This window comes from Anabrus simplex, chromosome 1 (genome assembly GCF_040414725.1).
Source record: "Anabrus simplex isolate iqAnaSimp1 chromosome 1, ASM4041472v1, whole genome shotgun sequence".
Taxonomy (NCBI): domain Eukaryota; kingdom Metazoa; phylum Arthropoda; class Insecta; order Orthoptera; family Tettigoniidae; genus Anabrus; species Anabrus simplex.
Genome location: NC_090265.1, coordinates 1,157,939,774 through 1,157,967,178, shown reverse-complemented (window position 1 = coordinate 1,157,967,178; position 27,405 = coordinate 1,157,939,774). Strand labels below are relative to the sequence as shown.

The 27,405-nt window shown below is 40.3% G+C and overlaps 2 protein-coding genes across 4 annotated transcripts in view; one reads left to right on the top strand and one right to left on the bottom strand.

Annotated features, from left to right (window-relative positions):
- Positions 1-3,296: 3,296 nt before the first annotated feature.
- Positions 3,297-5,004, bottom strand: UQCR-C1 (Ubiquinol-cytochrome c reductase core protein 1). Its single transcript, XM_067150804.2, has one exon. The coding sequence runs from the start codon at positions 4,963-4,965 to the stop codon at positions 3,538-3,540; it is 1,428 nt and encodes a 475-aa protein (XP_067006905.1). The 5' UTR covers positions 4,966-5,004; the 3' UTR covers positions 3,297-3,537.
- Positions 5,005-5,487: 483 nt separating this feature from the next.
- The window catches only part of SCAR (wiskott-Aldrich syndrome protein family member 3 SCAR), a 360,993-nt gene continuing 339,075 nt past the window's right edge, over positions 5,488-27,405 (top strand). For all 3 annotated transcript variants that reach the window (XR_011017601.1, XM_067137453.2, XM_068225425.1), the window contains exon 1: positions 5,488-5,637. The gene's annotated coding sequence lies outside the window, so the exon portion shown is untranslated. The remainder of the gene's footprint in view (positions 5,638-27,405) is intronic.

Genomic DNA, 27,405 nt, shown 5'->3' with positions numbered 1-27,405 from the left:
CCAAAGGAATTAAAATTAATGGATAACAAATCCACTATATAAGGTTTGCCGATGACATTGCATTAATTGCAGATTTAGAGAGGGAAATAAGTAAAATGCTACAAGTTTTAAGATCAACACTACCAGAATCAAAATTGAAACTGAACACCTCGAAAACAAAAGTATTAAGGCCCACTCCCACTTAGTGGAATCGAATCGAACAGCTGAAATTTCCACTCGACCGCTCACATCTAGCGGAACAGAATCGAACAGGATTCTGCAAGAAACTTCAGGCTTGTAATGGACGGTCTGATCGGAGGTGTGAGAAGGAAGAAAATTATGGGAGATCGGAGAAGTTTCTGGGTGCATGAAATTAACAAGAGAGCCAAACTGAGAATATTCAGACTTATTTGAATGTTCATTGCGCAATGAAGCCAAGTCCCGACGGTAGGTCTACTTCAGAGTTACTGTATTGTAATTTCAACAACTATTTCAGATAGTAGAATTTAAAAGAAAATTTAAATTTTATAAGAGGAAATGCTACCTCAGATGCAATGGGAGTCCGAGATCATTCTTAAAACTAGTTTAATGCTGGAGATTGCGTACCGTAGCAGGATGAAATCATTAATCGAGGTAGCCTCAGCATTTTTTTTTTACAATTTTTTTATGTCGCACCGACACAGATAAGTCTTATGGCGACGATGTGATAGGAAAAGAATAGGACCGTGGCCTTAATTAAAGTACAGGCCCAGCATTTGCCTGGTGTGAAAATGGGGAAACCACAGAAAATCATCTTGAGCTGCCGATGTGGGTTTCGAACCCACGATCTCCCGAATGAAAACTCACACCTACGCGACCCTAAACCGCATGGCCAACTCTCTAACATTAATTAAACACCGTGAAGTGTATTTATTGTCCACAGCAGAGCAATTTCGTATACAGTAGCTTACTATTTGTTAGGAACACGTATAAGTTACGACAGTTTGAAACCTAGGGAATGCCACTTACGAAATCGTTCACTGTAAATATAATAGACCCTTAAAGATGCATCCTATGTAAGATGTGATGTCAATTACCGTACTGATATACTGTATGTGGACTCCAACAGAACATGATTTTGTGATGAAGTCAACAAAAATTATGAAATAAATTGTATAGTAACCTACCACAAAATTGAATATTCTGGTAAGTTTGGTTCTTTATAGCCTTGCTTATTTCCTCCCCGGCATTATTTCTTACATTGTTACAGTAATGTTCGAGGATCTTGTAGTAGAAGAAATTATATTTTTGAACTAAACTCTTCAAGTTTTTCCTTGTCTAGTATTAATAAATTAAATAAACTATCACAAAACAGAACGTTTCCGACCGTATCCAAGAAACAGCTGACTTTCCAGCAGAAGCTGATGCACATTTGCTGCAAAATGGACGTCCGAAAGATCTCGACCTGACCACCTACGAAGTTGCACGAATCTTGATAATTCTGTTCGATTCCGCTCTGCTAGTTGAAAAATATTCTTGGGAGAGAACCCTGTTCCGTTCGGTTTGATTCGTGGCGATAACCATCTCTACCTCCCATTTAAACACATGTTAAAAACAAATTAGGTTCGGTTAGATTCCATTTCACTAGGTGGGAGCGGGCCTTTAGTTATCAAGAAATCAACAGAGGAAATACCAATAAACATTAAGGTAGGTGATGAAAATGTACAAGTCAGTCAATTTTGCTGCTTGGGAAGCATTATCACTTAGAGCAACAGGTGCACCACAGAAATCAGGAAGAGGACTGCTCTAGCTACACAAGCCTTCAGTAACAAGAAACAGCTTCTGACAAGCAGGAACATAAGTTAGGAAAGAATTTGCCAAAATGTTTATGTGAAGTGTTTTGTTGTATGGTTGCGAAACATGGGTCTTAGCAAAACAGTATAAAACGCCTGGAAGCAATGGAAATGTGGATATGGAGGAGGATGCTGAAAATTAGTTGGACAGAGAAAAAGTCAAACAATAGGGTCCTTAAGGAAATAGACGAAACAAGGGAATTGTTCAACACTATAGAAAAGAGGAAAACCAAATTCCTTGGCCACACACTTCGACATAACACATTTCTCATGACTCTGTTGGAAGGAAAAGTTCTGGGTAAGAAGGGAAGAGGAAGGCCGAGGAAGTATCTGGATTCCGTCATGGACAGGCTGAATTTGGAAAAATATGTTATCCTGAAACGCCCAGCAGAGGAGAGACAAATGTGGTTGCAGCGACAAGGTCTTGCCTTTAGGATAGGAATGTTATTTGTAATTACTTTCATGGTTTGTATTACAAAGAGTGAAAGATTACCTATTAAAACCTTTGTCGAAAGTAGTTCAGTCAGACCCTTTACATATTTCTTCACAAAAGCAAGGTGTCAACCCCGGTGCAATGACATTTCAATATAAATCGTCAAGCCACCAGGCTTTGCTTTCCTTTCACATTCTGCAAGATGGTGATGTTTGTTTTAAGAGGAAGTACACAAGGTCGTCCCAAAGAGTGTGATATTCCAAGAGGAGAAGCATCGGAAACTGACGCAAGAAACTGCAATCTGCAACGTCTAACACACATGAATACAGCAGCTGTACTGATCATACAGAATCTTATGGGTGATCCTTAACTATAGCTTTCTCTGATAGGTGGTTAAGTGTACTCCCTTTTCTTTATTTGCTATCATTCACAGATCCAAGCAAGGTTGCCAGCTCACCAGTAACTCAATGCAAACCAATCTTTGGCTCGATAACAAAGCACAATGTGAAGGGTGGGAATGCTCATCACAGTATATCTTTCATTCTGGTTGTTATGCAACCAGTATTATGAAGCTATGCCTGACACACACACACACACACACACACACACACCCCTGAATGAAGTCTAATCCCTTATACCTTGTTTCGCTTGGATATCCTCTCTGTAAGAGAGACCAATAGCGGTAAATTAATACACACACACACACATACTTAAATCCGACCCTAACAAAAATAAGCAATTCCACATGCCTCTCTTTGACATATATACTGAAAGAAGGCCAGTAATATGACATTCCGCACAAATTCCCTGTTACAGTTTTAATGACCGTGTTACCCAGTATTCATCATGACACTAATTTGCCACCCACCTTCAGATCCATCAGAAATTAGAGAATACAAATGAGTCTTCCAGATTATAACCTATGAAATTTCACTTCTCTCACTACTTTCTAGAGAATGCTCGTTCCAAAGTATTGGCAAATCACAAAGACACAGAGAATCCATATCATAAGCTGACATTTCAAGACTGGGCCTAAATTTCACACAAGAGTATTACTTTACATCATTTTATTTTAAACCGAGCTTTTATATACATGACCAATAATTTGTGTACAATAAAGTAAAATTCTTAGTTTGTGTTTGTACATGGTGTATTCACAAAATAAATAGCTTGCTGTCTTAATCTTTCCTACACTGTAGAAATTCAAGATACTTTTAATCACCACCACTTCCTCATACACACCAAGCATAATAAAGATAACTTGATCTACCAGTTACTAGGCTCTCACTATGTTTAAAGCCTAAGCCAGTACATTGATGATCGGATTCGATTGTAGTCGGGCAGATTTTCCACAGGTCCAACAGCAGCAACTGCTGGACAATGGTCGTAAATATATTTCATAGCGACATCACGTACATTCTGAGCAGTGACCGATTCAATCCTGGCTTCCAGCTCATGAAGTGGAATACGTCTGTTGTAGCAGAGCATCTGTCGACCAATATCCTCGCATATAGGAGTAGTACCATCTAACTGCAGCAACATGTTAGTCTTCAGTAAATTTCGAGCTCGTGCAACTTCTGATTCTGTAACTGAAGTACACAAACGCATCCATTCGCTCTGAATATTAAACAGCATATCTTCACATTTCAGAGGTTCACACACAAAATAAATTCCCCAGAGTCCAGTGTCTTTGTAACATGTGTTGAATGACTGGAAACTGTGAGCCAGATTACTTTCTGCTGATGCAGCAGCCAATCGAGAAGCATTGTTAGCTCCACCTCCTTGAGATCGATCCCATGCACCAATTATTGTATTTGCCACCATGAGAGGTATATTATCTGCATCGGACCACCCACAGCCTTCCACAGCAATAGCAATGTGTGCTAATGGCATAGAGTCATCACGAACACGGATTTCAGAGCCAGTAAATCTACATGGAGTAAGAAGAGGTATTTCTGACTCATACGTACCCTTCAAATTTCCAAACAGCTGATTAGCAAGCTTCACTAGCTCGTCATGTTTCACACCACCAGCACCTGCCAACACTATGCGAGGAGACTTGTAATGTGTATTGATGTATTCTTGCAGATCACGGCGGGAAATGGACTGGATATTTTCGGTAGGTCCAAGAATGGTTCTACCCAATGGAGTACCTTGGTATGCTGTAGCATGAAGATGGTCGAACACAACTTCTTGTAGGTTCGTTTCTACTTCTTGCATCTCGCGTAAAATGACACCTCTCTCACGCTCAATTTCAGACTCGCCGAGACGTGAGTTTTGAATAATATCAGCTAGTATTTCCAAAGCTTTCGGGACATCGTTGCTAAGACACTTTGCATAAAATACAGTTTGTTCACGAGATGTGTACGCATTCAGATGAGCCCCCATATTTTCTACTTCCAGTTCCAAATCTGTTTGCGTTCGTTTCGATGTTCCTTTGAAGGCCATATGCTCAAGGAAATGAGCCACACCATTATTCTTTTCATCTTCATAACGTGAGCCAGCATCAATCCACAAACCTACCGTGGCAGTCGGAGCTCCGCTATCTTCAGTTGCAACTCGCAGACCACTATCAAGCTGGGTTAATCGTGTCGGAGGGACATTGACGAGTGTCTGTTCGTAAGAAAGAGCAGGAGCTGTCGATCTCCATTGTTTTGCTACTTTTACCAAACTTGGATTACTTCGCAGAGCACTGCTCAGCCTCAGCAGTCGTGTCGCCATTTTGTACGGAAGACCTTTCCTCCACAGAACACCAATATATACCGCTTTCCTCCCTGAAATAGTCACCTAGCAAAATATGAGCATATTCAGAAAGAGAATCAAGTAGTCATAAATCGATTCATTTGTTCATACTCAGAGAGGCCGTGAAATCCCCTTGTAGAAAATTAAGGAAATTCATATGATTTATATGATTTCGTCAAGGAAAGGTCCACTGAATTGTTTCCGCTGGAGTTTTTCCTTCATAGGCATTTCTGGAAATGGCGTATTATATCTGTTATATTCTGTGTCAAAATAAGAAGACCTTCTCGGAACAGATTAAAAATATAGAAAAATCAGCCATCAAAACGCTATCAGTGGAGTTATAGACTATAAAACACTTTTAAAATGTTAGTATTGTATTTTATGAGTATTTCTCGGTAAATTATACACCGGCTCAAAAAGCAGTATCAGATGTGCTGCCATCTACTGCAAGAAACTTAAATTTTGAACAAGCTAGACGAGAAACTATAACGAAGGCGGTGATTCAGGCCTATCGAGATAACGCCATTTTCTATGTTTGTGCTGGGATATTTTGTGAAATTTTGTTAGTAGCAACACTTGATAATGTCAGTGATTTCCCGTCATTGTGATTAAATGATGGATTGACATCTGGATTTAATATATGTATGTCTGGTAAGTTTCTTAACTCAGATATTTATAATTTCCAAAACACGTTATGACACTTCCTGAAGTACATGGAAGTGAATCACTGGTTATTATCTGGTTAGGGGGTGTTGTGCACTAATGTGGGCACTCCAACTCCTGTTTAATTCTCATTTGGATGTAGTATTTTAATTAGTTGTTCTCCATCATTCCTGTATGTTCTTGCCGTACATTGGTTGGCTTAAAGTATAAATGGAATTAAAGATGTATTTGCCAGAATGGAAGAACCAACTTTAGTTCTCTTCAACGTGTTGGTTCGGTTTAGTTGCTCAAATGCAGTAACTTCTCCCTGCAGATTATTCTTAGTAAATGCCGTCGCCGTTGTGTATTGTAAGGATCGTGAGTTTTCTGCATAATCTTCATGAGGAATTAAGCAGATACGAAAATCCTAGGCTATATATGTTACTAATATTTTTAAAAAGTAAACAAATATATCTGTGATAACTTCTTTACTTCAGAATGTCATGCCGATAGCTCTGCTGTTGATTACCCATATTGTCATATGTGATCCATTCTCCCATTCAAAAGTAGTGATTGAGGAAATAGGCTACATTATTATCATCATGATGGTTCATATAGTTAACTGTGTTTATATTTATACTATTGAATAAACATGTTTCTTTTTAATAATAATATATTTTACTGCAGCCAGTGGCCAAAAGAAATTTACATTCATAACACAACTTTAGTCATCTTTGCAGAAGGCTGTTAGTGATTCGTGCCGACAAGTACAAATCATAACATGATAATGTTCACAGCTCTTACCACAACATTCACATACACAGTCTGTGTCTGGTTGAAGGAATTTCTTAGTTTTACACAACTTTTAATGAAATCCATGAATTGCAAAGCGTATAATCAAGTGTCTGAACTCATATCCTCCTTGCCAGTCTTTGTAAATCATTGCGTCTGTCTGGTAAAATTCGCTTCATATGTCTCTCTTCTTTGCTCTTAATTTCTCTATGAACTGTAGATATGTTGGTGTAGTTGGTAGTGGTATGTTAAAACGGAGATCCTCTAAGTAGAAAGGTTCGCGAGTTAACTCGTACACAAGCCTTGAAGGCATATACTTCAAGAGATACAGTGCGTTTTCCAGAAAAGTAGCTTTCACTTTCTCTAGTTGCTCGAACTACTTCATTTTTAGACGTGGCCATACAATTTCTAAACCATAGGTGATCACTGGTGAGACTTTGAGGTCAAATAATTTCAGGGCTGTTTTGATAGACAACTTATTCAAATTCTGTGTGTCGTTGATGGCTGTGAATGCTGCATTTGTCCTGTCATTGATGTGGGTAGAGAAAACATTACTTCTAGTTTGTTGTGTGACTCCCAAATACTTGGGGTCGATGACCTTCGATGTTAGGCCGCTTCAAACAACAAGCATCATCATCATCATCACCAAATATTTGAAGTTCGATACATTCTTTAGAGGTCTCCCATGTAGCCTATATGAAGCTGTGATGCTTTACCTCCTTTCCTAAATGTCATTGATACTGTCTTTACCTCGTTTAATTGAAGTTTATTCTCTTTTGTCCACTTCACCAATGCGTCAAGTGTCTCTTGCAGTTTCTCACTGGACCTTGAGGCAATCACGATATCATATGCATACATATATGTGCATTTTTTTTTTGGGATTACTTCTATAATATCAACCGTAGCAATTATAAATAGTAATGGGCTTAGTGGATCCCCTTGTAGTAAACCTGTGGTTTGTTGAATTGGGTTGGACTTCTCAATTCCGTCACTAATTTCTATTCAGTTTGAGGCCAGTATGTTCCGAATTAGTTGTTTGAGACATATATTCCTTCTAATTAATCTGTCTACTTTCTCCATTATAATTTTTCGGCTAATAAAGTCAAAAGCTTTCGAGAAGTCGACGAAGATGGTGTATAGCTTTCCCCCCGCTGTAGTTGTAACTGCTTCAATATCATCCAGTAGACACTTGATGGCCTGTGTCATGTTCCTCCCTCTTCTAAAACCAAATTGTTCCTCTGGTAATCAGGGATCCACTTCACTAGTCAGGCGTTAACATAGGAGTTTCGTTAGGATCTTTAGCAGCTTGCATTCGAGGGCAACACCTCTATAAGCATTTGGATCTTCAGTACCTCCTCTTCCTTTATATATAATTTTTCGTAAACGAGATATAGCATGGCTTGAGAATATAACCACACTTCGCAATCAACTTTACAATTAATTCGCTGATAACTGTTAGTCTGCATTACAACGATTCAGTATTCAGCTGTCACCGAACGACACAAGAACTCGACCGAACAGATACACGAAACACTCCGAACATTTAATCCATTTGATCACTGACGACTACGTATCCACGTCACTGCTCTACCTCTGACTGACTGAATAACCAACTGTTGCCTCACTCTTCATATGACTATCCATCGACCAAGGCTCCATCCAACTGACTCTTTGCTATAGGATCCTCCTCTTTCTATAGACATGGTATAACACCTTTGCTTTGGTAACGTGGAAGGAAGATCTCTTTCTTAGCTTGCGAAGTTGTCATTTTGCCATGCTTTGCAGGTCCTTTCTGTTCTCTGTGATCAGAGCTGCAAGCCTACGACATTGTTCCACACTTCAGGCTCTCCCCGTGCTGCATTGCATGTGGGGGATGGGCCTATTCATTAGGCGATTTTTGATGGAGTAGCTAGCTCTCTGTACTCTTGAATCTTACCTGTAACCCAAAATCTCTCAATATCAAAAGTATGCCTAAATTTCTTCTGTTGTTTTCTTCTCTGATAAGGAACAGACATGTGCATTTTAGATTTGATGAATCTGTTATCTGTCCAACAGTTATTTTCTTCTACCATAGTTCTTGTGATAAGAACATCCCATAGATCTCTTCTGTGGACTGTCACATAGATGCCAATTATTTGACCTTGGATACTGCAGTGATGTTTTTGAACTGATTTCTTTGATGGAATATTGTGTTATGATTAGTCCATGCTCATCATACTTAGAGGAGTCTGACTCCATTGGAATTTTCTTTACCTTCTCCCTCCTTGCCAATGACATTGTTCCACACTTTGTAATCATTCCCCCACTCGAGCATTGATATCACTGAGAAGGATGATTTTATTGTGCTGATTGATGTTTGACAATATGGTATCCAAGTCTGAGTAGAAAATCTCCTTGGTTTCATCTTCAGCTTTTCAAGTTGGGGCATATACACCGATCACTGTGGCATACAGATTGCCATTCTACTGGAGTCTTAATGTCATTGGGTATTCATTCTGTCCCGTTGGGAACCTGGACAGGATATTAAGTTCTTGTTTGGCATTCATTGGCTGCTTTCCCTTTCTAGAAGAAGGTCTATCCTGCACCATAATCGGTTATTTGATCTTCATCAGGAAGTTAAGTCTTACTGCTATGTCATTGTTTTACAGCTGTAATTCTCAGACAAAAAATCACAGGTCTTCTTTCAGGTCTGTCACTAGATTTATCATCATTCAGTATTCTGATGTTCCACATTTAAGAATACGTTTTCTACTTTCTTGACTGCATTCTAGGTGATACTGTTACGTGTCAGCCCCGTGGTAGCTCCTTTAGGTACTTCCAGGAAGGGGCTGGTGACTCAGATGACCTGGAATCTCCCAGCCGGTCTGTGGGGTGGGGTCGGCCTTCCCGTATATTGTTCTCGGCGGCTGGCTTACCTGTGTGTTTCTTTGAGATTCGACGGGAATGTTCCGCTTCCAGTTACATCGTGAAATTTCTCTATCAAATTACGCGAGCTATAAAAAGGGAGACGAGCTCTGGATAGTCAGTCAGAGTTGAACTTCGTGTGGGAGTCGGTGTTAGAGTGAGCGACAGTTGGGCTCCGAGGTGGAGCCAGTGTGACACTCAGTGAGTTGGGGGTCGTGGCTGGGCTGAGGGCGACAGAGGTGTTGGCTGTCGCTAGTGTCTCACCGAGGTCTGAATCAGGAGCTGTTGTTGTGGTGTCGGAGTGTCCAGTGAGTATAGCTGCATGGGAGACGGCGTACGGGACAGAAGACTGTGTACTGCCTTAAAGCACTGTGTGTGTGTACTTCTGTGGATTGAGGACCACCGTGAATCAGCGATTGGAGCAGTTATTGTGAGTGTGAGGTTAATTGGACGTGGGTTAATATTCGCTGTCATGAGTATCGTCCTGCTGTTGGATACTGTTTAGCTGTTGCTGATTGTTGTTCACTTCATGTGATTGTGTGAAGTACCGGACTAACATTGGAGTTCGAACAAACGAACAGTCGTCTTGTGTTGTAAAGCCAGTGACAGTGTGTTCAAATCCAGCTATCTACGCGCAGCAAGTGTACGAGTTGATTGACTGGACTTGGGGAAGTGAAAGTGAGTCTTAGACATCCGTAAGTAGACGAGTGGCCTAGACCTCCTACTGTGTGTACAGAAGAGAGATTTGTAAATAGACTGTAATTAGTGTGGCCATTAATAACTGGTTAGAAATGCTTGTGTTTAAATATGTGTGCGTGCATTTAGTAGGTCATCCTGAAATAACTTAGAGCAATGAAACAGATGGAGTTTTATATGCGTAACAAATGGTGTCAGAAGTTAAATTGACCCCATGTGTGATACATCATTGTAATCAGCGGACCAGGTACTGCAGGTTTCGACCGCCATCAGGAACGTTCCAGAATGGCAGTGTGTAATATATGCGTATATGCACACTCATTACTACGAGGCAGGTGAGACCAGAGGCCACACGAAAATGGAGGCTCAGTTAAATGCGCTCTTCGATACGATGATGAAGAAGCTGGAGGAGAAACTGGAAGAAAGTCAGAAGATGATGTTGAAGAAGATGGAAGACAATCGAAAGGAGATGAAAGACGGGCAAAAGAAGACAGAAGAAGGCCAGAAAATGACGTTCGAGAAGTTGGATGTAGGCTGTAAGAGGATGGAAGAAAGCCAGAATAGAATAGTAGAAAGCCAAGAGAGGTGGTTAAAGGAGGTAAAAGACGGCCAGAAGAAGTTGGAAGATCACCAGGAGAGGATGGGAGATGGTCAGAAGAAGATGGAGGACAACCAGAAAAAGGAGGAGGACTGCCATAAAGTGCTAGTAGACGGCCGAGAGAAGACTGAAGACTATAATAGAATGGAGGACGCTCAGAAGAAGTTGGAAGACGACCAGAAGATTCAGGAAGACAGCCGAAAGAAGACTGAAGATGACCAGAATAAGCTGGGGGACGACCAGGAGAAGATAGGGGACAGCCAGAAGAAGATGGGTGACGGACAGAGAAATGTCGACTATGGTCTACACGAGATAAAGCATGTTCTGCAGGTCAACGTTCTGTCCCCGTAGTCCTCGTCCAAAAGACTGAGTTCTGTTCCAGGAGGGAGGCCGAGCACGAAGTTTCTTGCCGAGTGATCACCGTGGGGTTCGAAGGAAACTGGAGCTGTGACGCCTGGATGGAAATGCAGATGGACGGGGATCGTCACCTTCCCCTGGTCCCCCTGGCTTACAAGTTTGTAGTACACGAGGTCACGGGATCTTCTCCAGCGAGGACGCCGTCTGAAAGAGAGCTGCGACTTCCGGTCGATTTGGGGTCCGGCCTATCTGAGGACCATCCTACTCCTACCGATAGGTACTGCCTGGATCTGACAAGGAGACCAGAGGATGCACACACCGCTGTCCGGGAGAGTACGTGCACAGATAACGACCGAGTGAAGGCGTGGTACGACCGACGAGGAACATCATCAGAAATTATGAGAACGGCCTAGGTTGGCTACATAACCTCATAAGGAAGAAAGGCTCGTCTTTCAAGCTCCAGAGAACATGGAAATGCGATTGCCACGTTCTGAGAGGAATAAACGACGTCAGCTACCAAGTACGACGGACGCCAAGGTGCAAGATGAAGGTGGTACATCTAGACCAACGGGCGCCGTACCGAAGAACAGCCGAGAAGGTGACCTGGAATCTCCCAGCCAGCCTGTGGGGTGGGGCCGACCTTCCCGTATATTGTTCTCGGCGGCCGGCTTACCTGTGTGTTTCTTTGAGATTCACGGGAATGTGCTGCCTCCAGTGACATTGTGAATTTTCTCGATCAAATTACGCGAGCTATAAAAAGGGAGACGAGCCCTAGATAGTCAGTCAGAGTTGGACTCCATGTGGGAGTCAGTGTTAGAGTGAGCGACAGTTGGGCTCTGAGGTGGAGCTAGTGTGACACTCAGTGAGTTGGGGTTCGGTGGCTGGGCTGAGGGCAACAGAGGTGTTGGCTGTCGCTAGTGTCCCACCGAAGTCTGAACCAGGAGCTGTTGTTGTGGTGTCGGAGTGTCCAGTGAGTATAGCTGCATGGGAGACGGCGTACGGGACAGAAGACTGTGTACTACCTTAGAGTACTGTGTGTGTGTACTTCTGTGCATTGAGGACCGCCATGAATCAGCGATTGAAGTAGTTATCGTGAGTGTGAGGTTAATTGGACGTGGGTTAATATTCGCTGTCGTGAGTATCGTCCTGCTGTTGGATACTGTTTAGCTGTTGCTGATTGTTGTTCACTTCATGTGATTGTGTGAAGTACTGGACTATCATTGGAGTTCGAACCAATGAACAGTCGTCGTGTGTTGTATAGCCAGTGACAGTGTGTTCAAATCCAGCTATCTACGCGCAGCAAGTGTACAAGTTGATTGACTGGACCTGGGGAAGTGAAAGTGAGTCTTAGACGTCCGCAGGTAGACGAGCAGGCTACACCTCCTACTGTGTGTACAGAAGAGAGATTTGTAAATAGACTGTAATTAGTGTGGCCATTAATAACTGGTTAGAATTGCTTGTGTTTAAATATGTTTGTGTGCCTTTATTAGGTCATCCTGGAATAAATTAGAGTAATGAAACAGATGGAGTTTTATATTTGTAACAATACTTTTGCTTACAGTTATCCAGCCAGTAATGAATGTGGCGACTATATTTAGAGCACCTTTTCTAGCTGCTTCCTCGTGAGGTGTGCAGAATGGAACCTCCATAGGGCTGCTTAGTCACAGATGCAGTTACTGAATTACTTTAAGCCATGTTCCTCAAGCAAGACGACTGATCACACGTGCACAGCCTACATGCTGGTTTGTCACTAAAGGCTCCCGGACATCATCATTCATGTCTCCATCACAACTCCCCAATTGCTGCAGGAATTTTCGGAAGAAATCTGTATAGTAGGAAGACACCTGTACGTGTATTGTTTATCGTAAGAGTATTGTTGCACTCTAATAATTGGACTTTACTTGGTGACATTGGGAACTTATTCTCAATGGCAAGCAGATGCAAGACTGAGGAATTCCTAGTCCTTCATCCACCATTCCAGCCATGCATGGAACTTAGTGCTCCTGGGCCTGATCCACTGTTGAAAACTTAACCTTTAACTACAGTTGTGCAGCCCCAGGAACGACGCTAGTTTTCACATCTCTAATTTTAGGAACACTATTGGTCTTGGAGATCTGCGCATCTCAGTAGCGTCTTCATTCTCAGTCTACTGCCGGTTACCATGGTAGTCAGTGTTGGAGGAGCTGTGTTTGTCTCTTGTATGGTTAAAGCGACATTCGGGAAACCGCACGACCGTGAGTGTATTCTAAGTCAGTGACCGACTGAGCATTTTCAGGAATATTAGAATTTCAGCTCTCAGTATAATGAGGATTCTGATCTAAGAAGACATTACTCAAGTAGACTGACTCTATTTTTGGGGCTGTATTTTCAGAACCAAATTAAACTCACTTATTTTAATTTGGTTTAATCAAAGTTCAATACAGACCCATAAAATGAAATTCATTTCTCCAAACTGTATTTTCAGTGTATACATTCTGAATGAAATACTTATGTGGACAAATAAAAATCTTGAAGACATTCGGAGAAAATACTCGGGAAAGGTACTGATGGAGCAGGAGACTTCCCCAAGACGAGAGCAAGTATGTTGTTCCTACTCAGGCTGTCCTGAAGTTGTGCAAGCTGATGACAGGTAGTAAGGGAAAAGACAAAACTTGCAGATGTGCTGCGAAAGAATCGTTTGACCGTAGTGGAGACCGTGAAAAAGAACCATAAGGAAATCCCCACATCTTTCTTGTTGTCACAGAAATGTAAATTTGGAACAATGCTGCATGCAATCAACAAAGACATTGTGCTACTTTCCTATGTGGCTGAAAAAGGGAAGAACAGTGGTTCTCGTATCAACAATGCATCTCCCCAGAGAAGATGACATGAAAACAGGGAAATTTTATATTATAGCCCACTACAATAACACAAAAGATGGTGGTGATACCGTAGATGATGAGAGAGCCAAATACTTTTCAAGGTGCCGTACACAGCACTGGCCCATGACTGTGTCCTTCATATGAGGGTTATGAGCACATATATTGTTCACCACTCCTTCAATGAAAGCACTGTAATTAGCAGAAAAACTTTTGCAAAACAACTGATGAATCTACACTGTGAGAAGGAATAATGAACAAACATGTTCCATGCGGACCTGGGCCAGGAGGACAAACTGCTGAAGGATGCAAGGAAGGCATGTCGAATTTGTCCGTCAAAAAGGAAGAAGAAAGCAGGCTACTTGTGTTGCACGTGCAAAGTTCCAAGGCACGGCAAAAACGTGTCCGATGGTGTGGTTACGTCCTATGTGCTGCACCTGAAACAGTAGCCAATTTCACCCACACCTTTGAAATTAATGGGCAACGACCACACGGAATTCCAAAGCAGCGCCGGCATGATATAGTGAATGCTGATATGAAGACTCTGGACTTAAAGACCACGATGCCCAAGACCATGCAAAATTGCGAGCCAAGATTAGAATAGCGGACCCTGCACCAGCGGGAAAACGCTAGGAATAAGAAGACGTTCAAGTAAGTTGTGTCCACAGTGCATGAAATGTGATGCTGAATATGATCAATTTGAGTATTGCAATTTTTTCCTGTGTATTTTGTTATCGAGAACACATCAGTTTTAACATCGGTGAGTCAGGAAGGAAATGCCTTTTATTTTGATTTCTGTCCATGTGTGCAAATTTTGATGCAGATTTAGAGTGTAACGTGAACAAATTACTTTCACAATGTTGGAACTAAATTTTGTAAACCTGATGCGTTTTATGTTTTTTTTAAGAATAAATATTGTAGTACAAAATGCAAAAAATTGTGTTGGAAGATGATTTTTACGTATTTTACCCACCTTCCAAATACTGTCGAAGTTGTGTGCGAAATATTGACAACCACGGTTGAGGGTCAATGTAAGAGGCTGCCCTTAACATAGGAAACAGATGCCACTAGTTGATTTTCCAGGACATTTCCTTCAGTGAGGGATTATAACCCTTCTAAGAGAGCTGGCAGTACAGTCTACTCTATGACCATACCAGGATCACTCCTGGCCAAACACTAGAATAGTATTAGAAAGGTATATAATGACATTTTCTTAATTACAACCTAATTGTTAGTAGTCTGAATCGTCAAAATGGATAGAAAATTGATATAGGGAAATGGACTGACTTAAAGTTTGATTTAGTTGGTTCAAGAGAAGTACTTCGGTGGCAATTAAAACAAAATTTCTGTGTTCAGTTTATATCTGAATATTTAACATGAAGTAGAATGAATGCTAGTTGTTTTCAACATTGTTTAAGAAAGGATATTGGTAATGGCTAATGTTATTTCCAGTTCAATAAATTGTAAAGTAATGGCATAACGTATTGAAAGAGGAAGTGAGTGCTCTCTCGTAGTTAATAGGCAGTGGCGGCAGACTGCGCTATTGTAGCTATGGGTGAACAGCACTGCTCACGTTAATACAATAAGCGGGCATGGCACTATATAAAACATATACAAAATAAATTCTCTAAAGCTTCCACATGCCAGAATGAGCTTTGAGTTATTCCCTTTCTTGTGCCGTGTGTACAGTCCAGGAATATTTGAATAGAGGAAGCTGGTAAACACACTAATTTAATGGCTTAATGTTATCCTCTGAAAAGATTTGAACATCAGTAATTCTGAAATGACTTGCAAAGTATTGTGATATAGTTGAAAGTATTATGCATTTCACATTATCTAAGAGATATACAAAAAGTTTTAACTCACCCTCGACAGTGTTAATTGTCCGAAACCTTGGAGAAAAAAGTTGAAATTCACCTCTTCACCTTTATACAGCAAAATAACGTTATCGTGGAAATAATTACGTATGTACTTCAAAATATGCACGGAATCAGAAAATGCCCACACTCACCTTAGATGATCTACCAACCGGGCGAGTTGGCCATTCGGTTAGGGGCACGCAGCTGTGAGCTTGCATCAGGGAGATAGTGGGTTCGAATCCCACTGTCGGCAGCCCTGAAGATGGTATTCCGTGGTTTCCCATTTTCACACCAGGCACATGCTGGGGCTGTACCTTACTCTTCCTTCCAACTCCTAGGCCTTTCCTATCCCATCGTCGCCATAAGACCTATCTGTGTCGTTGCGGCGTAAAGAAACTGGCAAAAAAACAGATGATGTACCGCTTTTCCAATGGAGCATTTTATTTTATCATTCTTCCCTGAAATTCCCAAATTCATTCACGCCCTTTTATTACACCAACTTCCATCACACGTAAAACCAATTACTTTCACCCAGCTTGTTCCAGTTGAATTATGACTTGAATTATTTTTGACAATAGTTATCCAGGAGGTGCATTTTTGCTAGCATACACTGCTATAGGCTGGATCCAGCTGTGCAACAAAGGGACGAACATAAATTCAAGTGCGTGATTGGCAAGGACGTTCTTTTTGTCATATGGAGTTTCATCTCCTAAATCAACAAATCCGTCAACTGTCTGTGTAGTTGTATTAAATCTAATGTCTTCTTTCAATTTCACATCATCAAAAATCTCTATACCTAGTCACTTGATTTTGTCTTGCTCATTTAAATAAAAATCTTCAATTGCATTCACGCAATTTCCATTAATTACATTTGAACCCTTTGCATAGTCGTCTCAAATGAGCTTCGGTAGGGAGATGAAGTAACTCATGCTTCCATCAATGTCTGTAACCCTTAGGGGATTTGATTTTCAAAAGCAAACTATCTGAAATGTCGTGTGGCCTCCGGAGAGGCCTGGTGCAGGTCTTTCGATTTGACGCCCTTAGGCGACCTGCACATCGTGATGAGGCTGAAATGATGATGAAGACTGCACCTATACCCAGTCCCCGTGCCAGGGGAATTAACCCTGCCGGGAATCAAACCCAGGACCCGTGACCAAAGACCAGCACGCTAACTATTTAGCCATGGAACCGGACAGCAAACTATCTAATAAAAATTCATTAGATTAGCGTATACCTTTTGGGCTGGTGCTACATTTTTTGAGCATTGTGTCCTCAATTGTTTTTTGTTTCTTTCCAAAGAACGTAAGACTGTCTTCAGCTTCACTTAACACATTGACTTTATTTGCAATCTGCTTTAATTTAGCTCTGTGGTCCAAGTAATTTTTTTTCGGTTCCAATTAAATTCCTACCAAGGTTTTTAACTTGTCTCTTCAAATTTAGAATAGTTCTAGAAGCATCAACGTCACTATCAGCTACTTTACAGGGCAAACTGAGACCAGGTTCTTTTATTTTTACATTATCTTCACTATTAAGTATTTTAGATGTCAAGGGAATATTTAGTTCATTACATTCTAAGCTACTTTTGTTAATATTGTCATTGCCAATATGTTCTTTGAGTAACTCTCGTTTTAATGGAGGTTGAATGTAATAGACAAGAAAAATGTTCCACCGATCAATACATTTATTGTGAATGAATTATAGCACTAGTACCGGTTTCGACCTATCTTGATCATGATGATGGCCAAGATAGGTCGAAACCGGTACTAGTGGTATAATTCATTCACAATAAATGTATTGATCGGTGGAACATTTTTCTTGTCTATTACATTGAATCCAATCAATACGGAATATGAAACTTATAAATAATAATTAATGGAGGTTTTCGAATTTTCAGGGACTTGCTTAAATAGGACGGTAAGTTAGGAAAAATGTGAGGGGCAGCTCCTGACTGTAAGCTCATCTTATTCTCGGAATTTCAACTTTTCCCCCATTAATAATAAACGAGGCTACCTTGATAATAAGATCTTCCGAAAAATGACCCAAATCCTAGACTTACGCGTAAGCTGCACGTCTTTTCTTGGGATCACTCTAGCCCACTGAGAGAAATGCTCCTCATTTTCAGGTGGAGTGAAGAAATGTTTACCTTCATGTGACCTGGAAGCAGATCGACACCCCAGCACAAAGCACAACGGCATTTTCACACTCACTATATTCCAAAATATAGTTATTACACACAAAATCACTCCCGCTACAAGTAAAAACGTGCGCACCCAGTATAAACAATGCCATCTGTTCATGTAAAGCGATCGTTGCGCTGCAGTGGCAAATCTCTGCACTCTAGCCAGTAGTTTCTCCATTGCTATAATGGTAAGCGAGTCGAAGTGCTCTCACTTCCTCTTTCTACTCGCTATGGTAATGGAAATAATATCTTTGTCTCTTCATTGACCTCCTCCTTTCCACTTATTATCCTCTACTAAACTGACTGTATGCTTGATTTGCCTTCTGGACACTGTAATTCACTTCTGCTTCTGGTGATCCATCAGAGGTAATGATTGTTCCATGGGACTTAAATCTGGTAGCTTATTCAAATCTACTGGATACCTTGTTGGAAAATATTGCATGATTTATGATATTTCCTTATGAAAGTAAATTTATTTCTAAGGGTGGGTTGGTGGGTCCTTAGCCTTGGCATTTCTCTCCTGCTTGTGATACAAGATAAGATTTATATGATTCGCCTTTTGAAATAATGTACTTTGCTGAGATACATATTGTATAGTATACTTAGGCATTCTGCACTGATTAATAAATCGAATAAGCTATGAAAGTAGGGCCCAGCTGACATAATTTGTAATTTTCACTTTCTGGTGGTTCTGTGTTTATACAGGTAAAATATGTTGAAAGGATGACCCAGTATCTGCTTAGAGCAGCTTGCAAATAGTGTCTAAAAGCTCCAGATGTTTCAAGAAGACCTAGTTGCTTTAGGACTGTTTGCTTTAAGTATTGTGACAGTTCTTGAACTTGATTGATAGTTGAATTGGGCCGATGACCTTCGATGTTAGGCCCCTTGAAACAACAAGCATCATCATCATCATCATCATAGTTGAATTGGTACTATTATGAACTTTTACTTTCATTGATTCATATTATTTTGATTTCCCCTCCCTTTACAATTTACAGTAGGTAATTCATGATGTATATAGTAGTAATAATAACTTTGTGTGGCTATTTCTGGCTGGGTGCAGCCCTTGTAGGACAAGACCCTCCGATGAGGGTGGGCGGCATCTGCCATGTGTAGATAAATGCGTGTTATTGTGGTGGAGGATAGTGTTATGTGTGGTGTGTGAGTTGCAGGGATGTTGGGGACTGCACAAACACCCAGCCCCCGAGCCATTGGAATTAACCAATGAAGGTTAAAATGCCTGACCCGGCCGGGAATCGAACCCGGGACCCTCTGGACCAAAGGCCAGCGCGCTATTTAGCCCTGGAGCCGGATGAATTCAGTAGTGAAACTGTTACAAATCCAAAAGGATGCTATCAATGAAGATTTTAATCAAAGAAGACGAGAAACAAGAGCGTACAGAAGAATTCATGGAATTATTTAAGAACAACTGCATCTTTTCCATGTGGATTCATTACAATAAAGTGAATTTTTGTTGAATTGTGTTAGTGTTTCCTCTTTCTTTGACAGGCATCTAACATTAAGCATGTATTCTAGTACTAGTAGGAAAAAGCTTGTCTCTTGGAAAAAGATGCTTTTGAAGTTGAGCGCATTGTGAAATGAGTTCTGTTAAAGTCCTTGCAAACACATGATTCAGTTAACAGAAAATGACATTGTTTATATGGATAAAAATTGCAAATATAAAGATATGAACTTTCCACCTAATCAATACATTTATTTCTTATAAGGTAATTAAAATATTTTTACATAACGGTGCCAGTTTCGACCATTTGTGGATCATCTTCAGCTGCTGAAGAACCTTCGTCTTAATAAAACAATATATAATATTAAAACATTACTTATCTTAATTACGAATGACTAATGTTAAATTACAATTTTTATTAAGACGAAGGTTCTTCAGCAGCTGAAGATGACCCACAAATAGGGTCGAAACCGGTACTGTTATGTAAAAATATTTTAAGTACGGTACCTTATAAGAAATAAATGTACTGATTAGGTGGAAAGTTCCTATGTTTATATTTGCGATTATTAGAATCATCAATACGGATAATGAAGCTAATAGATTATTATATGGATAAAGTCGAGAGACGCTAGTGGATATCAAATTTAAGATCCACCGAAGAAATGTACACCCAGTTCAAAAGACCTATCTGTGTATGTTTATTGAAGTTTAATTGAATTACGTAAGCCTGCAATGATTTCCCGGTTTTGGTGAAAATACGTCTGTCATATGGAATATGATCCAATATTAAACTACTTTCTTAAAAATTTATTTTCAAAATTTTTCAGTTTTCTCTCACGATCCTAATCAACTATAAATTTATTCTATTCCTATTACTAAAACCAACAATTTAAAGTTATTTCAAATAACATCGTCCCTTTGCTGATTTAAAAAAACACCAACCATTTTTGATGTAACACCTGCAGATTTATGTACTTAGATATTTTATACATATCGATTTTGAGATGTAGCCTAATGTAAATTTAAGGAAATTTGAATTCATTTTATTATATTTCAAAATCTTTTAACAGGCATTAAAATACGTGAACAATTCTTAACGTTAGTGTGTAGAATTCGGTGAAAGAAAAACAGAAATCTTTTATCGTGTACCGTTTACAAGGTATCAATAAAAATATCCTAAAATATATTCTGCAAATTTACAGAAATATGAACAAAAGTTATCATGTACAAAAACATAGCCAGTCATAATAATTGGTGGAATACATAATATTATGACTTGCTATGTGAAAAACTACAGGGTTACGACACTCCTAGGTGAAAATAAAATACAACCTCAATGTTGTATTGGATGTTTAAAAAAAAATTAAAATGCTATTTATTTGGGGCATCGACCTATAGAGATCTTTTGCCCCTACTTGCACCATGTTATATGAACCTGCGTGTAATTGGAATGGAGTAAGTGCAGAGTGTTGAATGTGAGGAAAGGAACGTTAAGGACGACACAAACACCCGGGCCAGGGATATTAATCAGTTACAAAAAAAACCCTGACCCAACCGGGAATCAAACCTGGGGCCGCCGGGTGACAGGCGGACGCATTGCCCCCTACACCGCGGGGCCGAACTGTATTGGATGCTTTGTATACTGTAAGAAAACTGGACTCTTGACACTGAATTCAGTGTGTTAAAATTATTACAATCACCTATAACATCTCATACCTTAGAAAAAAAAGTGTACTTTACTGGCAAGTCATTTATGGTCACCTATGAAATAATTTTCTTCAATTTTAACTGATCTGTAAGGGGTGTCAAAATTTGGTGAAATGTGTTCAAAATCATGATATTATAGGAATGATGCGGCTGTTGTGAAAAATCCTTGTGATATGAGGAAATGATAAGCAAATTTGAACTCAGCACACCTAAGTTAGGTAAGATCACCTATTAACATTTTATTGGAGGAAAAACATTTTGTTTTCAGGCTAGTGTTATCGTTACAATTAGTAGTATGGTGTTTTCTCAACTTAAGTAACACCCCTGATAGAATCATTGACCTTGATACAGGGGCTTCAATGCGAGCTGTAGGTAGTCATAAATGAACTAAACACATAGGAATCTTTACTAAAAAGGCCAAAATTAAAACCAAATAAAATATTAAATAAACTAACATTTATCAACAATTTCAAATCCAAGTTTCCATAGACATTAAATATTCGTTCCAACAAGCGTAAGGAAGCCAACAAAGTATAAAATAGCAAATACACCCCTGCTTGATAGTGGTGGTGATTATTGTTTTAAGAGGAAATACAGTTAGGCTGTCATCCTCTATACAACACTAATCAGAAAGAAAATATGGAAGGGGTCCGACAGTTCGAAAAATGAAGGAACGGCCAAAGAAAGACAATGGCCACAAAGGGCATGAAAATGAAAGACTCCCTAGGCCTCCAGTGCTCTAATACCGCCGCGGTCGGAAAAGAACAAGTGTTGACCAAGGCAGATTAGATAGGATAAATGAAAGTGAGGAGCCTGGCACAAGTAAGTGGAAGCAATATCAGGAATCAGTTAAGGGCCCCGTGGTCGCCAACCCACGCTCCCAAGTTCAGAGCCCCTGGGGCCCCTTTTAGTCGCCTCGTACGACAGGTAGGGGATATCGTGGGTGTTATTCTACCACACACATCCACAGGAGAACCCTGCTGGGTAGCCCTAACCTAAAATTAAAAATAAAGTAGGAATCAAACTACTTTGAAATACAAATAAAAAGAAAACATTATTATTCTTCTGAAAGTAAAATAAAAGTAATTAAAGTAAAATATTGACTTGAATCTATTGATTATAAAATTTAACACAAACTATTTCTCTATCAGTAACCATTAAAGCAAAAATTCAAAAACTCAATAAAATAACTCCATACATTAAAATATCACAACCAGAAAAATATCTCAATTTATTGTAGCCCCTGATAACACACCCTAAGAAAAACACAAAAGTTATAAAATATATTATCGACTGAACGTTCCATCAATAATTTACCCCCCTCCGCCCTTCACACAAGTTGGATTGAAAATATAATCCTAAACATAAATTTTGAAGTTCTGAATGTTTGAAAAAAAAATCATTGCCATGAGTACGACTTATAGAATCCGGCACAGATAGCCCTAAGGCCCCTTCACACACAGAAAACATTAGGCAAACTATGCTAAAATAAAGCTCTTAATGATTTTAATATATAGAAAGTAAGACAAACAAATTCAAAGCTTTTAAAAGTTTTGTAATCTCAGTTCAATACGCGTAAAAAGTGAAGTGTATTATTTTAAACAAATTCAACCCAATAAATTCGAAACTTAACAACATAGAGAACAAACGTTTATGCTTGGAACAAAACACGCACACCCCCACAAAAAAAAAAAAAAATACTGAAATCAGTATAGCTCATCTTCTATTGTTCTAGTAGTTTAATAAAAACACTGGTCCAATATTAAGATATTTTCTAAAACTCAGAGGAAAGAATATTCTTCTCATTAATCTCCAAAATTAATATTTTATACTAACCTACCCTCTGAATTATAGAATCCTTACCTTTAACTTGCTTCTTGTATTCGCCCAAGCTAACCACCATCTAGCTATAACACAGCATGTATCGTCTCAATAACCGTAGGAATAATATCATCCTCTCTCTGATTTTCCCATATACTATTTTTAGTTTTTTGGGGGGTAGATCTTCTTTTCTAGCATATTCCAGTCCACTGCTGGATATAGGCCTCTTTCATATGCTTCCATCGTCTTCGGTATTGAGCCATTTGGAACCAGCGTTTTCCAGCAAACAGCTTTGTCATTGAGCCATCTCTTCTGGCATTGGGAGACCCCCAGAAGAGGTGGGATATTAGTACTCTTTTATACCACAAGCTTAGCTTCCAATGAATTATTCTCTGCTTCTATAAAAGAACATTGTGATCTCTTATCTTAGCAGTTGCCTGTATCACAGATCCATATTTTTGAAATATTGTTACAAAAAATGTGGGTCTGATATCTGTTGACCTGACAACTAAAACCTTGAACACGGAGGCCATCCATCACCTATTCAAACTTTATAATAAACCTGATCACCTTAATATTAGTCAGTTACTTATTTCTCACTGTAATCATAAACGTAAAAATTGCAAACATCTTCCAAGGACCCTTACAGCAAAAATTCTAATGGCTAAACCTATACGTGTATCCCGACCCTTATTAAAAATCGCCAATACTGCCCTAGTTGACCTACCAGCTTCTTCCAACATTCCCGCCTGGTGAAACTTTGGGTTCCTGCTTGGTCTAGGTTGAATAATTAAAATTGCTCACATCTGTTGTGATGTCGACTACGGGTGACTGCAAGATCACATGATGTAGCCTTTTACATGTGATAGTGAAAGAAAGTGGACGGATAATGTTTGATTTAGGATTCTCGTTGAGAATCTGCAAGGACGCTGGATAGGACGAAGAGGTACACTTGAGTTCGCAACACATTCACTGGTTTTAATACAGTATCTTAACACTTCAACGTTTGGGGGATCTTGCAGTATGTCGTGTATAGGAGGAAATTGGCCACACTAGGGGATCTTCGTATAGAAATTTCAGCGGCATAAACGCTTTGAGTGAGGTTGCTCAGTCAACTGCTCGCAGATACACAGTTCAAAAAATGAGGGGAACATGTTTTTAAACATATGACATGTTCCACAAAACAATACCTCACACCCAGGTATTTTACCAACTAAACCTGTATTCTTTACCGTTTAGGTATACAAAAGAAAATCGATTGATTCGCGTTCATTTTCAGAACACAAACGGAAATGTCCAAATAGGGGCGGAAGCAAAGTGATAACAGTCCTCCGAGGTGGATTTTCATCACACTTCGAGAGCTTCAGTATGGTGTATGCCCTCCACGAGCATTTATCACAGCTTGACACCTACGTGGCATGCTCCGTATAAGTCGATGCAGGTCACGTTTCGGTATCAGGTCCCATTCTTCAATGAGGGCCTGTTCGAGGTCTTGGAGAGTCTGTGACGGAACAGGACACCCACGAACATTTCTGTCAAGGATATCCTACCCATGCTCGGTGGGATTAAGGTTTGGACTCACTGCTGGCCATTCCATCTCTTGAATGTCCAGCTCTTGCAAGACCTCTGGTGATGCGCGCTACATGAGCCCTGGGATTATCGTGCATGAGTACGAATTCAGGGCCAGCACCGTATACAGCAACCAATATATGCTGTAGCAATTTATGCTCGATGTACCCCGCAGCGGTAAGATTACCACGGACGACAAGATCCGTATGGCCATCAATACTGATACCACCCCACATCAGCACAGAACCTTGCCCGAATCGGTCGCCTTCCTGGACAACATTTGGCACGTACTGCTCACCACGGCGTCTCCATACACGTTGACGTCCATCACGCTGTGTCAGGGGAAATCTGGACTCGTCTGTGAACAACACAGGTCTCCATTGGCGAAGCAGCCAGTTGACGTGGGTAGGGGCAAACAGAAGGCGAGCTGCGCGATGTTGCTGCGTTAAACGGGGCGCTCGAACAGGACGTCTGGGTCGTAAGGACACTTCTCTAAACCTGTTGGTTACTGTCTGGCCAGACTCCAGTGACCCTCCTGAGGTCTTGTTGCAGTTCTCTGGCAGTTGCTGAACGTCGCCGCAACGCACGGATGGTCAGATATCGGTCATCCTGTTATGCGTCCACGACCTTCTCCAACCCTCCTTGTGAACTGGTCTGTCTCATTGTAGCGATTCCACAAGCAGCGAATAACTGATGGAGAGACATTGAGATCCACAGCGACACGACAAAAAGTCCATCCTTCCTGGATCAAAGTGACGGCCCTTGCGACGTCAACTTCGTTAAGATGTCTCATGGGATGTGCTGGTTGACGTACAACCTGCTCAAATGACCGCAGTAGTCCGTATACCTCACAACGACACACGGACGCACCACTATTCACTTTGTTTTGAGGGGTCACATGGCAGTTTAATGCATGGCTACGCCTACAGATGGAGTATAACTTCGATTATTATTATTATTATTTTTTTTTTTGCTACGGGCTTTACGTCGCACCGACACAGATAGGTCTTATGGCGACGATGGGATAGGAAGGGCGTAGGAGTTGGAAGGAAGTGATCGTGGCCTTAATGAAGGTACAGCCCCAGCATTTGCCTGGTGTGAAAATGGGAAACCACGGAAAACCATTTTCAGGGCTGCCGACAGTGGGATTCGAACCCACGATCTCCCGGATGTAAGCTCACAGTAACTTCGATTTGACATACCTTGAGTAGCTAAGGTATCAAAGTATGCTGTATGACAATTGGAACCCCATCTACCAAATTAACGTTCACATACCAGACGTTACAAAACATGTTCCCCTAATTTTTTTGAACTGTTTATAATTGATGTTTGGCTGCTAACAGCACCGACTTCGAGGAAATCCCGTAACGTGTTCCCCCTTGCGATCCAGTAGTTTTCTACGATGAATACGATATGTTGTGTTAGAACTGCCCCGTGTGATTCTTCTCGCATGCCCACGACAGGTCTGGGCACTATAAGCACCGAGGAATAAGTAGCCGGAAAAAACAACACATATACAGGCAAAAAATAAAGAAAAATGAAAACAGGCAATTAAAAAAATCAGTGGAAGCTCAAATCAACTAGAGGTAACGGGGTGATAAATACTCACCTATCATGTTCGCGCGGACCGGGTCGAAAATGACCCTAGATGAAGTAATGAACTGACCTCACCCCCTGGCTGGGGGACGCAGACGAAGAATACACCCACGGTATCCCCTGCCTATCGTGAGAGGCGTCTAAAAGGGGCGACCAAGGGATGATTGTATTAGAACCATGAAACTACTTTTGATTAGTATCTTCTCGCGGGGAACACCAAGGGTCGCCTTTACTTGCGGGTAGTACCACCATGTTAGGTACACCAGAGGTTTGTAGTTAGTAGTAGCAGAGAGTGGTTCACTGTGGGTTTCCAGTACCCGTAATTATTATTTTTGTGAAAAACACCATGGGTCTGGACGTTTCCTGTTATTAGTACCACTATATGAACGACTATGTGAGGAACACCATGGGAATACCGGCGTCCGTGATTAGTACACGTAGGTGAGGAACACCATCGGTTTGGGTTGCCTATGAGTGGCGCCATTATGTGAGAAACACCATAGGTCTGCGTTACCTGTGCGACGTACAATACTTGTGAGTTGTACCATCATGTGTGGAATACCGTGAGTCTACGCTACTTTTGATTAGTACCCCAACATGACAAATACCGTGGTTCTACTTTACTAACGATAAGTACTATTGTGAGGGGCCGTTGACCTGTATTTTGGACCCCTTTAGCCAACAAGCCTCCTCGATTCAGGATTGTGCATTAGAAGTGGTCCCTTGGTTAGAAATTCTATTTTTATGTTAGTTTTGGGTCGGATCCACTGATTGTTTTAAATTCATCTCACTCGATTCATTCTTCATGACTTTTTTTATTTTAGTCAGTGGATGATTTTGAACTTTTAATTTGTCATTACATTTCGTACAATTAGGGGCCGAAGACCTAGATGTTGGCCTCTTTAAACAACAAGCATCATCATCATCAACAATATGAACTGAACTCGAGCCTATTAAATCAAAAGGATTAAATTTAAAAGACTACCCCTCCTATTCCTATAATAATAATAATAATAATAATAATAATAATAATAATAATAATAATAATAATAATAATAACGCCGAGTAGAAAAACATGAGTTTATTAAATAATTATTAAATCAAAATAGTAAATGGCCATACGAAAATCATGAAGAGATAAAATAAAAGAGAAAACAGGCCCTGATGGAAACAATACATGAGCTTAATAACATATTTACTATCGTCATAGCATCGTGCCTACACATAATGCGATTCAGCCAACAGGTTCAACCGTACCTTAGGAACAATATATAACAAATCCATGACGCAGAGCTCAACCCAAAGTAATAAATCTGTATATATAAAATAAGAGTTTTATCTGTACATTACCCAGAAGTTGAAAAGAATGGTATTTCTGT

What these genes read in the sequence shown, in the direction of transcription:
- UQCR-C1 (XM_067150804.2), bottom strand. Translation starts at nt 4,965, where the DNA reads ATGGCGACACGACTGCTGAGGCTGAGCAGTGCTCTGCGAAGTAATCCA.